The 15,229-nt window shown below is 51.5% G+C and overlaps 1 protein-coding gene across 5 annotated transcripts in view; it reads right to left on the bottom strand.

The window, feature by feature from the left end:
• The window catches only part of Camkk2 (calcium/calmodulin dependent protein kinase kinase 2), a 33,558-nt gene that overhangs the window by 8,543 nt on the left and 9,786 nt on the right, over positions 1-15,229 (bottom strand). For 2 of the 5 annotated variants that reach the window (XM_090320014.1, XM_090320017.1), the window contains exons 2-14: positions 11,370-11,877; positions 9,243-9,290; positions 8,656-8,709; positions 8,268-8,319; positions 7,304-7,437; positions 5,013-5,049; positions 4,095-4,116; positions 3,878-3,966; positions 2,717-2,916; positions 2,153-2,206; positions 1,347-1,420; positions 1,184-1,271; positions 124-252 (exon numbers count right to left, since the gene is read on the bottom strand). In XM_090320014.1, coding sequence (XP_090176140.1) covers positions 124-252; positions 1,184-1,271; positions 1,347-1,420; positions 2,153-2,206; positions 2,717-2,916; positions 3,878-3,966; positions 4,095-4,116; positions 5,013-5,049; positions 7,304-7,437; positions 8,268-8,319; positions 8,656-8,709; positions 9,243-9,290; positions 11,370-11,816 — 1,428 coding nt within the window. In that variant the 5' untranslated portion in view covers positions 11,817-11,877. The remainder of the gene's footprint in view (positions 1-123; positions 253-1,183; positions 1,272-1,346; positions 1,421-2,152; positions 2,207-2,716; positions 2,917-3,877; positions 3,967-4,094; positions 4,117-5,012; positions 5,050-7,303; positions 7,438-8,267; positions 8,320-8,655; positions 8,710-9,242; positions 9,291-11,369; positions 11,878-15,229) is intronic. The other 3 variants (XM_090320016.1, XM_090320018.1, XM_090320015.1) reach the window with 2 other exon arrangements.

Genomic DNA, 15,229 nt, shown 5'->3' with positions numbered 1-15,229 from the left:
CCCAAGCTGTCTCGGGCCCCAGGTGTGCTCCTCAGGCATCCGCCTGTTCTAGCCCTGTTCTTGCCAGCTCTGACTTAGATGCTGCGGTCAGTGGTTTTCGGTCAGTGGTTCGTTCCGCCTTACCACGGTTGCCAGGCTGGGAATGTGTTTGACTGAATTCTCGACCTCCTCTTCGGTCACCTCAACCAGCGTGCAGTTCTCGTCCTCCGATGGCAATGGCTCCGCCCCGTGTCTCGTGACCCAAGGGTGCAGCTTCAACGAATGACAGGAGGGTGAGAGGAGCTGCTGGCTCCCCAGAGGCCCTGCCAGCGAGTGGAGCTGAGGAGGGCATGCAGGAAGAAGGCCAGGGCCTGGCCAGCATGCAGGAGGGCAGGTGAGTGGAACAGAAGGAAAGACGGAAAAGTCAGACAAAGAATGGGCTGAGATGTGTGAAGAGCCGGTGTTGGCAGGAAGCTAGAACCGGGTATGGACCCTGACCAGCTGCCCCAGGAGTACCCATCACTCCACAGCTCCAAGCAGGCCACATCCTCCCCATGTCACACATAGGAAATGGTGGCTCAGGAAGGCACAGTGGAGCCAGCTGGGAGGAAATGATCAGGCGAGGACCCAGGCCAGTGTTACCACCACTCCTCTCCCTGGGGTCCGAGTCCTTACTTGTGAACCTTTTGGTCTGCCGAGATGCTCTTCAGTGCTGGCTAGCCAGGTGGCTAAAAGGTGCTGAGGCAATACTGAGATATGTTAAAGGGCCAATGCATGCACGTGGCACTGGCAGAGATAAGGGGCAACCCTTCAAAAACTGTTCTGCTAGATTAATTGCTCACTGACTTCCTCTTATTCTCACCGTAATTTCTCAAAGGCCTGGCCCTCTGACAACTAGGGTCCTGGAAAGGATCCAGAGGTTTGGATCCAGGATGAGGAGCACACAGAGGTCCTGGTCAGCCTGTGGAGGGTGGATACCACCAGCCCAAGCACAAGCTGGTCAGCAGCCCCGCTTCCCTAATCACAGTGGAGGCAAGCCTAGCAGCTCCAAGGCATGGGAGAACAGTGGTGCCCATGAGGGCATGGTGCGGTAGACGAGGGGAAGGGCCTGGCTCAGGCAGGGTTAAGCCAAACAATATCAAGCACAGGACACAGGCCAAGCCTCTGGTGTTGGCCTCTAGGACCGGTCGTGGTCCCAAGATACCTTGATTTCTGGCACCATAATCCTAGACTCAGGGTTCTTGTCCAACATACGGGTGATCAGGTCCTTCAAATCCTCAGCTATGTCAGGCCTAAAGGGGAAGACACAACAGGGTGGGTACTGAGGGCCCAGAGGGAGGTAAGAAGGGCAGTCAGGCAGTACTCACTGGTCTGGAAATTCCAGGGCCTGGCTCTTGATCTTACTGTGCAAGCACATGATACGCTCATCCATGAATGGGCACTGGGAAAAGCCAGGGACAGAGTGGGGTCACTGGCTGCCATGCCTTCAGAGTGAAGATGATTCTCTCCTGTAACCTCTGAGAAGTGACAACAGCTCTGGCCCCTTCTAGGGAAGGGGCAGGTCTCATCTTCACTGAGTTCTAGGGACCAGGGATGTCCTAGCAGCTCTAGAGCCCTTCCCAATCGCACGCAGCCTCCCCGTGCTCCAGCATCCTACCTAGACCAAAGCAAACCCTCGTCCTCCCCACCTGCTGGAAGAAGGACCAAAACAGCAACAACACTGCCGAAGGCCGTAATTACCGGGGCTTAGCCCAGGCCTCACACCCAACATTTAAGCCACTGTACTCTCCTGTTTTCTCCCATCATGCCTTACAGGGACTCGAACCAGACTCCATCTTAGTGTGCCAACCACAGCACCTCCCATTCCAGCTCTGTCCCTGATACCATGGCCCTTCACTGGGACATGCCCCAGGAGGGCAGAGCCTTGCAGCTGCCTTGCCTGTGCTCAGTGCCCTCTCTTAAGTGGGACCTCCTTACATAACCCGGGCCAACCTCAACTCATTATTCCTCTATTTGATTAGATAACTTTCTCCATGATCACTAGCATACACCAATACATACGTTTCATTCATCCCTTTTCATTCTCATCTAGCTGTCAAGTGGACAATATCGTCTCCTTGTATTAATTCAGGGAACCACTCAATAGCACTCAGGAGACTGGAAACCCTTTTACCTGGCCGAAGACGAAGCAGTACAGTGTCACACCCATGGCCCACACATCCAAGGCCTGCAAGAAAAGTGCTGCTTAGTAGGATGGGCCAAGGCAGGGAGAGTCAGATGCCACTTTTCCCAATTGTTCAGCTTTTCTTGGGGAAATCCATGCAGTTAGGCAAAGAGCCACTAGCCTGATGTGGGCACATGACTCAAGCCTGGCCAATGGGAGCACAATCCCCTCAACCATCATGATTTGTCCAAGGATGGGCACAAGAAACCCTCTGGGCCAATCATAGTTAGTCCTATGGTTTCTGTTCTTGCGACTGAGGTTGGTCACCTGATAGAAAGTGGCTCGGAACTGAAGGTACCTGACTTACCTGAGGGGAAAATCAATAAGGGCAAACACAGCTGGAAGATGGCGGGAGACCCATTCCTGTGAGTCTACTACCTATGGCTGGAGCCAAATGCATCTAGCCCTCAGCCATCTCAGTATAAGCCAACCCATTTGGCCCAGGCTTCTGCCACTACAACCCAAGAACCCTAACACAGGCAGAGCCCAGCAGCGTGTGCTCATGAAACCTACCTTCCCAGAGAAGATCTTGCGGGTTTCTGAGAGGGACTCAGGAGCCATGAAGGCAGGTGTGCCCACAGTGTTGGAGAGGAGGGCATCACTGCCCTTGAACTCATTGCTCACGCCAAAATCAGCAATCTTGATGTGCCCATCTTCTCCGACCAGGAGGTTGGAAGGTTTGATGTCCCGGTGGATGATCTTCTGGTAGTGTACTGGACATGGGGTGGAAGTACAAGAAGAGAGTCGGCAGGAGGATCCGGTGAGGATGTCCTCAGGACCCCAGGGCCCAGATACAGGCAGAGCACCTCCCCTTGCAACCCAAGCCCCAGCCTCCGCTGCCCCAAACCTGCTGGGCACACAATGTCCTCTCAAAGGTAAGGGAAGAAGAGACTTCAAGGCGGTTTACTCCATTTTCTAGACACCAACCACCCACAGCAACTTGTAACAACCACTTGCCGTGGAGTACGTCTCCTGCTAAGAGCCTGAGGCTGCTCCAACAACTGCACTCACCAAGGGCTTACACTCTTTGTCACCCAACCATCCAGGATCGGGGCGGGCTGATCTGAAGTGTGGGCCACAAAAGCAGAGTTAAGGCTGTGGCTCGCTGTTTCTACCTGGCTGTTATCCAGCAGCAACAGATGATGAGGTGGGGTGGGGCGGGGCGCTCCCCTTTCCAGGATGGTGGTGATGAAGATCACCACAGCACAACGGCACTAGCTCCTTTGCTGAGCTCCGGGCCAGGCCTTCAACTTGTGCTAAGTGTTCCACATTTCATCTTACAGCATCTCTACATGAGGCAAGGACAAGACCAAATGCTTCACACTGGAGTGGAGCAGAGCCCGCCAGTCAGAACCACAGAGGTGTGTGCTGCCCGTCCCTGCCCTTGACCCCCGTGGCACGGATGAAGACCTGCTAGGTAAGGAAGGGATGAGGCGAGCACACTGAGCTTCCAACAGTGCCTGGCTTACAGAGAAAGTCACTGTTGCTATTTATCAGCATTTGTTTCTGCAACAGGAGGAAGGCTTTGTGTGCCCCGTGGGCCCAGCCTGAAACTGCAGGACATGCCTCTGCTGCTCACACCATTCTGCCTCGAGCAGGAAAATAAGATTCTTTCCACTTTCTGGCATGACTGCTAACTACTCCCTAGGCAAGCGACCTCCCGAGGGCACTTACAGTACTCGATGCCTTTGATGAGATCCTGGAAGTAGAAACGGGCCTGGTCTTCAGAAAGCGGTTTGAGAGTAGGCACTTCCATCACAGGCCTGAGAGATAGACACGCGTGAACGCAAACCAGACCACCAGCCCCGCCCTTTCCCCAGCCAGCCCCGCACAGCCCCACTCCACTCTGCTGCTCCAGAAACCTCTGGCAGCGTGGAGCTAAGACACTCACCCCTGGTTGACGAGCTCAAACACTGTCGGGAAGAAAAGGGGTGAACTGTTATACTGGAACCTGGAAACCCATCTCTCTCCCCATCTTCCTCACCTCCAGAAGACACTAAGCACAAAAACTAATGCTGAGGGCAAGGGAGAGAAAATGTCCACAGACTGAAGCTACTCAAGGCCTTGCATGTTCCTATCAAGAGGTGAGCCACCAGGGATTTCTGGGCCCCCAGGACTCTGGCCTATTGTTTCTAGTGCCCACATGCACTAAGGGGAGAGGGGATGCAGGGGTCACTCCTGGGGCTCCCCTCAGTCCTCTGCTTGCACCCTGAAGGTTTTAGGGTTGTGAGTGATGCTAAACCATGTCCTTTGGTGCCAGCCAGGTCCTCTGGCACCATAAGCCTGAGTCAGGGCAGATCAGCTGTTGATTCAGGATGTGGTTAGAAGCCATGGCCTTTTGGGCATGGTTACTTACTCCTTAAATAAACTAGCTTTGTGAATCTCCCTCCTTTCTCCATATCCACCCACCCAGACACCACAAATTAACAGGGATGGGCCAATTGAAACAAGTCGATTTTCAGTTACCAACAGGTCAGCTACTCTTGGGTTTGTCATGTGTGTTGGGAGATAGGGAAGAGGATTTCTCTAATTCTAAAAGTATAGATCAAGCTTCTTTGAGTATCAGGCCTGGGGTTCAAAGTCTTTCTTCACTCTTACCATATGGAGTATTTATCATCATTTGTCTTATGGAGTGGGGCTGCAAAGTGAAAAATCAACTGTAGAGATTTCACCCAAATGTGGAAATGTGATCATGGGACTGGGATGGGGCAGGCAAATACTCTTACTGAGATGTACACAAAAGTCTTTAGGGGCCAAGTGTCAAGATGTCCACTGTTCTATTTTCAACAGGTTCAGCCCAGTCTCTTACCCATGTACAGATGGTCCTCATTGGGGTCATCCAGGACCTGTTGGCACAGCCACCCAGGGACAGGCCAGGATAAGGAGCAAGGAGAGGAGAGAATGAACAGGTGAACAAAGGCAGTGGTAGTATATGGCTGCATTTGCCTCTGGAGGGCGCACTTCCACCCTTCTTCTAGACACATAGGAAAGCATTCAAGTGTGACACCCTAAAAGTCTTTAAGCTAGTAAGCATCGCCCAGCCTGACCCTCAGGGGTTCCAAACATGCAGAAGGAGGTTAACAGTGGGGAAGGGCAAGCCCTCCTCTGGGGAATGGCTCATGCCTGGACAAGGCTGCAACTGGTCTCCTAGGAGACACAGATTAGACTTCAGGGAGGAAATGGAACACTACATAGGCTCAAGTGGTCCTCCCATTAAGCAGCCCCAGTCCTCCCCACCTACCACCTACACGGATTGTGGATCATGGATCGGACTCCTTTGGGAGAGCAGGTACTAGGCGGTGTATCTCTGGGATCAAAGGTGTTGGTATCGATTATCAAGATTATGTTGAATTAATAGGTAATTTATCCTTACTGTTCAGGAGGCTGATATCTGAGGATCTTGGCTCAAAGCTAGCCCCCAGCCCCCCCTACTAAAGTCCATGAGACTCTTATCTCCAACTAACAACCAGAAAATAAGAAGTGGTGTTGTGGCTCAAGGGGTAGAGCTGTAGCCTTGAGCTGAAAAGCTCAGGGACAACGTCCAAGCCCAAAGTTCAAGCCCCATGACCAAAAAAAGGTAATTGAAGGCCTGACCCCAGGTGCTGCTGGGAGTTGGTGGAAACTAAGAGTGGGGCCTAGCTAGAAGTAGGTCACACTTTGGAGGGTACTTGCCCAGGTTCCTGGGCTCCCTCTCTTTCCCAGCCCCCATGAGGTGAGCAGCCTCCATCACATGCTTCTGCAGGCTACGAGGTTCCTGCCTCACCCAAGGCCTAAAGCAATCATTGAAACTTCTGAAATCAAGAGCTAAAATACACTCTTCATCGTTTTTTTGTTTGTTTGACATTTGTCATGGTGATAATTTATGCTGAGGCTCAAAGCAATAGCGCACTAGGCTTAAGCAAAAGAACTGAAACAGTGCCCAGACAGTGTTCAGGCCTTGAGTTCAAGCTCTATGATTGACAAAAACAATCAGTTGGGGGCGGGGAGTTTGGCCTAGAGGTAGAGTGCTTGCCTAGCATGCACGAAGACCCGGGTTCGATTCCTTAGTACCACATACTTAGAAAAAGCCGGACGTGGTACTGAGGCTCAAGTGGTAGAGCTCTAGCCTTGAGAAAAATCCAAGGACAGTGCTCATGCTCTGAGCTTAAGCCCAGGACTGGCAAAAAAAAAAAAAAAAAAATCAGTTGGGTGTGGTGGCTCATGCCTGTAATCCTAGCTACTCAGGAGACTATGATCTAAAGCCAGCCTGGGCACTAAAGTCCATGAGACTCTTAGCTCCAGTTAACTACCAGAAAACTGGAGGTGGCACTGTGGCTCAAGGGGTAGGGTGGTAGCCTTGAGCTGAAGAGCTAGGGACAACACCAGAGTTCAAGTCCCACAATCAACCTAAATAAAAATAAACAAATGGGTCTTGAGACAAAGTGTGGGAACAGCTGACCAAGAACAGACCTTGGTCAAGTTATCAGCCTGTGTGCCCAATCCAGCCCTCCTGATTTTTTTTTTTTTTTTTTTTTTGCCCATCCTGCAGCTTGAACTCAGGGCCTGGGCACTGTCCTTGAGCTTCCTCAAAGCTAGAGCTCTACCACTTAAGCCACAACACCACTTCTGGCTTTTTCTATGTATATGATACCGAGGAATTGAACCTGGGTATTCTTGCATACTAGGAAAGCCCTCTACCACTAGGCCAAACTCCCGGACCCTCCTAAAGTTTTGTAGAGAACACAGCTCTGCCCATTTGTTTAGATAATGTGTACTGCAACTTTTGGACTCCAACTACCCAGAGGTCAGCTTCAGACAGAAATGGATGAAAAGCAGTGAGGCTCAGGTCTGATTCCTGAATCTGCAAGATGGGAGTAGTAAACAGTGCTGAGGAGGCTGAGAGTTAACAGGAAGTAACAGAGGCATGGAGGGGAGGGAGGCTGGGACAGGACCATCGGCCCCATAGCACACTGTCTGCCACACAATGGCTCTCTCTGGAAACTAGTGATGAAGAATACCAGGATTAGACTATCATCTTCCCTCCCTCCCACTCTCCCTCATCTTTTCTTCCCTCTGTCTCTCTTGTACCCCCTCCCCAAACCCACATATCCCTTAGCTCACCTCCACCAACTTGACCACATTAGGGTGGTCCAACTTCTTGAGGATGGCAATTTCCTGGTACACTTGCTCAATGGGGCCCCGGGGCTGAACACAGCCCCCAGGAGCTGGGCGGGTGCCTCGGGGTGGTGGGCGACCTAGGGGAGGTACAAAAGGACCCAGGGTGAGGATGAAGGGATTTACCTTTGCTAATATGAACAAAAGGGGGGAAATTTGACAGGGTTGAGTGGCTGATGGCAGTAGGGACTTCTATTTTTGAGGCTAGATTTGTTATAAAAGAGGATTTCACTTTAGTGTGCCCTTTGTGTATACAATGCAGCTCGATCTTGATCAGAGTTACCCCTCCATCACTCTCCTTCCTCCCCTTTCCTAGCAAGTTTCCTTGTTCCATGTTCACATGTACACAAAGCATTCTGATTATATTCACCCTCCTTCCTCCTCTGTCCATCTGCCACTCCCCCAGAACCTATACCCCAGACATGTTTCAACTCCTAAAATTTGTTTGTTGTTGTGTCAGTTATGGGACTTGAACTCAGGGCTTGGGCCCTATCCCTGAGCTTTGTGTGTGTGGTGCGGGGAAGGGGAAGATCATGGGGCTTTAAGTCTGGGCATGGGCACTGTCCCTGAGCTCTTCACCCGGCCATGCTGATTTTTGACTTGATACCTATATAACTATATTGCTTTAATAAATATTCCTCAACTAAGGCGAATCCAGCAGCTGAGTCTGGTGGCTCCCAATTGCAGCGTTTAGAAGGCTGAGGCAACAGGATCTCTACCTTGATATCAGCCCTGGCAACCTAGTGAGGCCCTGTCTCAAAAAAATAAAATACAGAACCACAGCCCAGCACCATCTTCCAGAGCAGGTACTGGGCAGAGTGGCACCTTCCAGGCCACTCTTGGCAGGGAACCCATTTGGTGAGCTGTGCCCTCTCGCCACCAAACAAATGCCCTAATCCATCAAACTCACGTGGAAAGCCAGCCTGTCGGATGAGCTTCTTTTTGGACAGCACCTTCATGGCCTGGAGAAAATCAATGGCTGTTACAGCAGGGAGGAGGGAACAGGAAAAGGGGAGGCGAGGGCTCCCTCCCCTTCAGGCCTACTCCAGCTACCAGGCCCTCACAGCCTCAGGACATTTTCAGTGAGCACCCTCATGTAGCTGAGCAGCTATCCGGCTGTTATGAAGACCCGCCTGATAGCTGGTCTCCGCTTCCATCCTCCCATCTTTAAAGCAGGATGCTGCTTCCCTGCAAGTCTCAGAAAGAAATGGGACAGCAGTGTGGAACCCCCCGGCCCACCAAGGCTCTGCCAGGAAGCAGAACACTGGCAGGGCTGGGAGGGGGGACAGGGTACTCACATAGTAGGTACTGTCATTTTCATTGTAAGCCAACTTGACCACACCATAGGAGCCCTGGATAAAGGGAGATGCTATGACACACTATCCAGAAGCTACAGTCTGCAAAATGAGGACCCTGAAACAGAGCTGGCAAACCAGCAGCCCATGGGCCAAACATACCCCGTGACTGCATTTTATTGTATCTGGCCTCAATTAGTGGCCAATACTTAAAATCCATATGTCTGGCTTCTTCTGCAAACGCCATTATTAGACCACTTTTCCATATATCAGCAGCTTGCTACAGCCTTCACTGTTCTCCACTGTCTTATCACAGGCATGCCTCACCACTGACACGTATCACCAAGAAAGAGATTTCTACAGGTATTTGAGCTTGGGGCCTGTGTCATGGTACTGCTCATAGACAGCGAGAGTCCCTTGACAAGAAATCCACTAATGTGGATTTTGCAGAAACATGTTTAACTAAAAAATAAAATAAATAAATAAATCTAGATCTTTAATAACAAAATTCACTCCAATCCACTAACTTTGCCTAGCCCTACTAGTTCCCACCAGTGTCTAGACAGCAAGCCAGGCCCGGGGACACTTACCTTCCCAATCTCATCCTTCAATGTATACTGATTCAACTGCACACAGTCCTAGAAAACAAGAAGGCACACAAGAAATAAATGTATGCTAAATGAACTAAATGTACAATCAAGGCAGACTTCTGGCTCCCCTGAGCTCCCCGAGCTCGGGCCCCTTCTCTAGGCAACCACCACCCTGGCTCCTCACAGGACATCTCTTGACTGTCATCATACCTGAGCAAAATGTAATCTTGGAACACTGGTGTATGGCTCAGTGATATAACACTTAACCAGCAGGTACGAGGCCTGAGCTTTTTAACTCCGGTACCACCAAAGAAAGAAAAGGAAGAGAAAAAAGGAAGAAGACAGAGCAAAGGAAGAGGCAAGCTTTAGGCTGAGAGACTATATCAGTAACTCCTGACAGAAGACTCTAGGCTCTAGCCTTGAGAAAGTCCAAGGACAGTGCTCAGGCCCCAAGCTCACACCCAGGACTGGCAAAAAATAAAATAATAATAAGTCCAACAAGACAATAAAAAATGAGCAAGAGCTGGGTGTCAGTGGCTCACGCCTGTGATCCTAGCTACTCAGGAGTCTGAGATCTGAGGACCACGGTTCAAAGCCAGCCCAGGCACTAAAGAACATGAAATTTTTTGGTTTTTTTTGGCCCAGTCCTATGCTTTATCTCAGGGCCTGAGCACTGTCCTTGGGCTTTCCTCAAGGCTAGCGCTCTACTACTTGAGCCACAGCACCATTTCCGGCTTTTCTATGTATGCGGTACCAAGGAATTGAATCTGCGTCTTCATGAATGCTAGGTCAGCACTCCACTGCTAGACCAAATTCCTGGCCAAGAACATGAGATTCTTATCTCCAATTAATCACTAGAAAACAAGAAGCAGGGCTGTGGCTCGGGGGCAGGACAGTAGCCTTGAGCTGAAGAGCTCAAGGACAGCCCTCAGGCGCAGAGTTCAAGCTTCATGACCCACCAGAAAAAAAGAAAATCTATAAAACTCTTATCTCTAAATAACTATAAGAGAACTGGAAGTGGAACTGTGGTTCAAGTGGTAGAGCACTGGCTTTGAGCACAAAAACTAAGGGACAATGTCCAGGTACAACCAGTACCAAGAAAGAAAGAGAAAGAAAAAAGGAAAGAAAGAAAGAAAGAAAGAAAGAAAGAAAGAAAGAAAGAAAGAAAGAAAGAAAGAAAGAAAAAGAAAGAGAGGGAGGGAGGGAGGGAGGGAGGGAGGGAGGGGAAGGGAAGGGGAAGGAAGGAAGAAGGAAGGAAGGTAGGAAAGAAAGAAAAGAAAGAAAGGAGGGAGGGAGGGAAGGAGGGAGGGAGGGAGAGAAAGAGGAAAGGAAGGAAGGAGAGAAAGAGAAAGAAAGAAAGAGATGAAGGGGGGAGGGTAATGGGTACCAAGACATGTGAAAGGGTATCAATGTATGTGAATTAATGTACCTTCTATCTGGCAAATATCATGTAACCCCTTTATTAATTACAATAAAAATATATATATAAAAAGAAAGGAGATGAAGATGCAAAAAGAGGAAAAGTAAAACAAAAAAAAAAAAAAAAGAGGGGCTGGGGGAGTTTGGCCTAGTGGTAGAGTGCTTGCCTAGCATGCACAAAGACCCGGGTTCGATTCCTTGGTACCACATACATAGAAAAGACCAGAAGTGGTGCTGAGGCTCAAGTGGTAGAGTTCTAGCCTTGAGAAAAATTCAAGGACAGTGCTCAGGCCCTGAGCTTAAGCCCAAGACTGGCAAAAAAAAAAAAAAGAAAGTGAAATAGGAAGAGAGGGAAAGTGGGAGGGAGGGAGGCAGGGAGGCAGGGAGGGAGGGAGGGGTCACAGGCAGATGGAGCAGGGAAGGGGCAGACAGCAGGGCCTGGCGTTTGGGAAGGGTGGGCGCTTTCCCGATGTAAGGATCTCTTGGGAGACGGCTCTGCCGGCCCAGTGTCTGCAATGTGGGGAGGAGCACACCAGTCTATGCCAGAGCCCCACCTGGGCCCAGGGCTGTTATGCTCTGTGTGGTCGCCACCCCGAAGTTCTAGGTGACAGTAGTAAGTGGGTGCAAATGCAGGGCCCTCAGTGCCCCCGAAGCCTTCAGGGGAGCCCAGCTCCACCAAGAGCCCCTGTGCAGCAGCAGCTCACGCACCTGCATGCCCGTGATGGAGACGTGGTGAGACTCCACTGTGGGTCGGCGGGGAAGCCGTGGTGAGGACTGGGGGGAGTTGGCGGGTGAGCAGGACAGGGAGGGGGCACAGCGGCCGTTCACATCAGGGTTGCCAGCCGTCAGCCCACTCTCCTGCAGGGACAGTTTTCGAGCTGAGAGTCCGGCCTGGGACCCTGAGGTGCCGAGGGAGACTTCATGGCTATCAGCTTCCAGAGTCCTGCCCCGGGCCAGGCGGAGATCCACAGCCCGGCCCGGCTCACACTCAGGGACCACGATGAAAGACTCCATGCCCAAGCAGATGCTCAGAGAGGAGAGGCCCCGGAGGGCCTCACAGGGCTTCTGGCCTTCACTGCTGCTGCCCCTGCCCCCCAGCTCATCCTGGGGGGAGGCCTGGTCGCTGCTGGGCTGGCTAGAGACACATGATGACATGATGTGAGGGCCGACTTCACCCACCAGCACACTGAGGCTCGTCCATCTGCAGCACTGCCACCTGCAGGGAGAGGGAGGCTAAGAGAGGCAGGGACAGGAAGGCAGCCCATCCTCCAGTCCAGGCTAGGTCCAACTCCTACCTTGAGTCAATATCCTTAAAAAAAGAAAAGAAAAAAACCCAGGTGCAGTGGCTCATGTCTGTAATCCTAGCCACTGAGGAGGCTGAGGTCTGAGGACTGAAGTTCAAAGCCAGCCCAGGCACTAAAATCTGTGAGACTCTTATCTCCAATTAACCACCAGAAAATCAGAAGTGGCGCTGTGGCTCAAGGGGTAGGGTGGTAGCCTTGAGCTGAAGAGCTCAGGGACAACGCCCAGGCCCAGAGTTCAAGCAACAACAACAAAGAAAACCACTTTGCAGCTTGTAGTGGTAACACACACCTGTAATCTCAATACTTGACAGAAAGATAGAAGGATAGCAGGTCAGAGGCCTAATCACGCTGCTACTGAGGCTCTGATAGTAGTGCTTGCCTAGCATGGACAAGGCCCATCCAGGGTCCAATCCCCAGTAACACACACACACACACACTGGTTCTGTTCTCAGAACCAGTCTTCCCTCCCTGAGAGGCTGAGCATCAAGCCACTCCTCACATGTTGCCTTCCGAAGTGAAGCTGCTCTGAAGCTAGGCAATGCCCTGCACACCTGTCATCCCAACACTGGAGAGACTGAGGCAAGAGGTGCATGATTTCAAGGCCAGCCTGGACTACATAGCAAGGCTCTGACTCAAAAGCAAAACTTCACAAAGTATGACTGACCCAACCCACAACATGTAGAGAGAAGCACACCCTGCACTCCCATGCACTGTTCCTAGAGAAGCAGGCAACAAGAGTTCCTAAGAAGACAGCCAGGCCTGGCCAGTGCCTGCGAGTCAATGGAGTGCCTTTATCTTGCCAACAGAAAAACAACTGCTTATTGATCTCCTCTCTGGGCCAAGGACACAAGCCTTCCACCTCAGCAAACTGCTTTTAATCAGTCTCCTTGGCAAGCTGGCCGCCTCTGACGCAGCCTGTCTTCAAAGTCTAGGAGGAGGAGGCAGAAGAGTGGTGCAGATCCAGGTCATGGCCACTGTGCTGGAGGGGCTGGAGTCCCCAGGACTGAAGAGCCTGAGCCAGTGTTGAATCATGGGAGGCCACAGACTCTAAGGATCCCATGAGAGCTACCAAGTCTCCTCAATAGAAAATGACACAAAAGCTTTGTCTGAGAACAGCAGGACTAGCCGGATGCCAGTGGTTCACATCTGTAATCCTAGCTAGTCAGGAGGCTGAGATTTGAGAATCGAGGTTCACAGCCTGGGCACGCAAGTCCGTAAGACTCTTTATCTCCAATTAACCACCAGAAAATGGGAAGTGGCACCGTGGCTCAGAAGTGGTAGAGTGTTAGCCTTGAGCTGAAGAGCTCAGGGACAGGGCTTGGGCCCAGAGTTCAAGCCCCACAACTGGCAAAAACAACAACAACAAACAAACAAAAACAGCAGGACTATGGTTCAGCTGAGCCTAGGGCTCAGGCAAAGAGCTCAATCCCTGCCTGCTCGTACTGTACAACCATCCCAGGACAGGCCTGGGAGGAGAGGCAAAGGGCAGGGCACTGACTCCCAGAGAGCACCTGAAAAGAGGACCTTCCTGCCAAGCTGCTTGGGTTTGACCAAATGCCAGGAGTTCTGGCCCTGTGCTCTGTGCCCAAGTCCCAGTTCTTCCCCATGAAGTGTCCTCACTCACAGGGCACCCAGCAGAAGCTGCCAGCCCTTCCTGGAGCAGATGGACCCAGCCCCTGGCCAGGATGAAGGCAGTGTTCTTTCCTCTGCCAGGAAGCCAAATGACACAGGCCTCCAGGAAATGCTTTGCCATTTCCCAGGGGCTATGTCCGGCCTGGGCCTGCTGCCCGCCAAAGGCAGAGCTCCTGGGCAGAGCTACCACCCAGCTACAGCCTGGCAAGAAATCAGTGGTGGGAGCAGGGAAAAAAGAGTTGCCCCCAAACCCGAGGCACTCCCATGCTCTAGGTCATCTCATCCCACACCCCCAGGCTGACAAATAGCTCCCAAGGATCCTAACAAGCCAGTAACAATGTCTTCAGACCAGAAATTCAATCAGTAACATCGACTCTTAAGAGGACTGATGCCCCAGAGGTCCTAAAGAAATACAATTACAGGCCACGAGTGTAGCCTAGTGGTAGAGTACTCGCCTAGCCTGCACAAAGCCTTGGGTTCAATTCCTTGGAACCACATACACAGAAAAAGCCAGAAGTGGCGCTGTTGCTAAAGTGGCAGAGCGCTAGCCTTGAACAAAAGGTGTCCAAGGACAGTGCCCAGGCCCTGAGTTCAAGCCCCAGGACTGACCAAAAAAAAAAAAAAAGCAATTATTAATTTGTTGTGGGTTTGTTTTTGTTTTTTGTTTTTGCCAGTCCTGGGGCTCAGGGTCTGAGTACTGTCCCTGGGTTTTCTCAAGGCTAGAGCTCTACCATTTGAGCCACAGTACCACTTCTGGTACCAAGGAATCAAACTGGATCTTTCTGCATACTAGGCAAGCACTCTACCACTAGGCCAAACTCCTGGCCCCTTGATTTGTTCTTTAACAAATAATTGTGGAGGACCTACTATGTGTGCATAAACAAGACAGAAGGGGCTTCTATTCTTGAAGGAGACAAGAATTTAAGAGAAGGCCCTCAGTGGGGCCACAGCACAAGCTGGGAAGGTTCTAACAATGGGGGAACAGGGGCAAGAAAAGGATTGGAGTCAAGGATGGATCTCCTGAGAACCTTCCTTGTTCGTGACAGAGTCTATGAAGCCAGGCTGGCGTGGCATTCTTGATCTTCTTGCCTCAGCTTCCCAAGAGCTGGAATCACTGGATGAGCCACTGTAGTCCAGGGTTCTGGACATTCTGTTTAGCCTGAGCCCTGAAGCTGAGCAAATACCTGGGGTAGAAGTAGGTACTGGATCCAGGCCTGGCCAACAGCTAGAGAAGGGCCTGTGGCAATTAGGAGGTGAGAGAGGAGAGGGATCGGGAAGTCCTGAAAGGGGCAGGGAAAGGAGGGAGAGCAGAGCAAAGACCCCCCACCCACCTCCACCTCCGCCCCACCTCCATGCACCCCGCTGTGGCTGAACTGTGTTTCCCCAAAAGATAGGCTGAGATGGAACCCCCGCCTTCAGCGCTTCAGAATGTGGCCTTGATAGGGACAGGTCTTTACAGAGTGGAAGACAACCAGAGCCATAGGTGGGTCTAAGAAGGGTGCATGTGGACACATGTGAATGAAGATGGCCAGCGCCTCTGCAGGACAGGAAGCCACAGACCGTCAGCAGCGGGGAGACAGGCCTCCGGCAGAGCCTCACCCACAGCCCTGGCCACACTGCCTCGGAGGGCTG

The sequence above is a fragment of the Megascapheus bottae genome, chromosome 28, assembly GCF_031878675.1.
Source record: "Megascapheus bottae isolate mThoBot1 chromosome 28, mThoBot2.hap1, whole genome shotgun sequence".
NCBI classification, from domain to species: domain Eukaryota; kingdom Metazoa; phylum Chordata; class Mammalia; order Rodentia; family Geomyidae; genus Megascapheus; species Megascapheus bottae.
The sequence above is the reverse complement of the archived record's forward strand: the minus strand, read 5'-3'. Positions and strand labels throughout refer to the sequence as shown.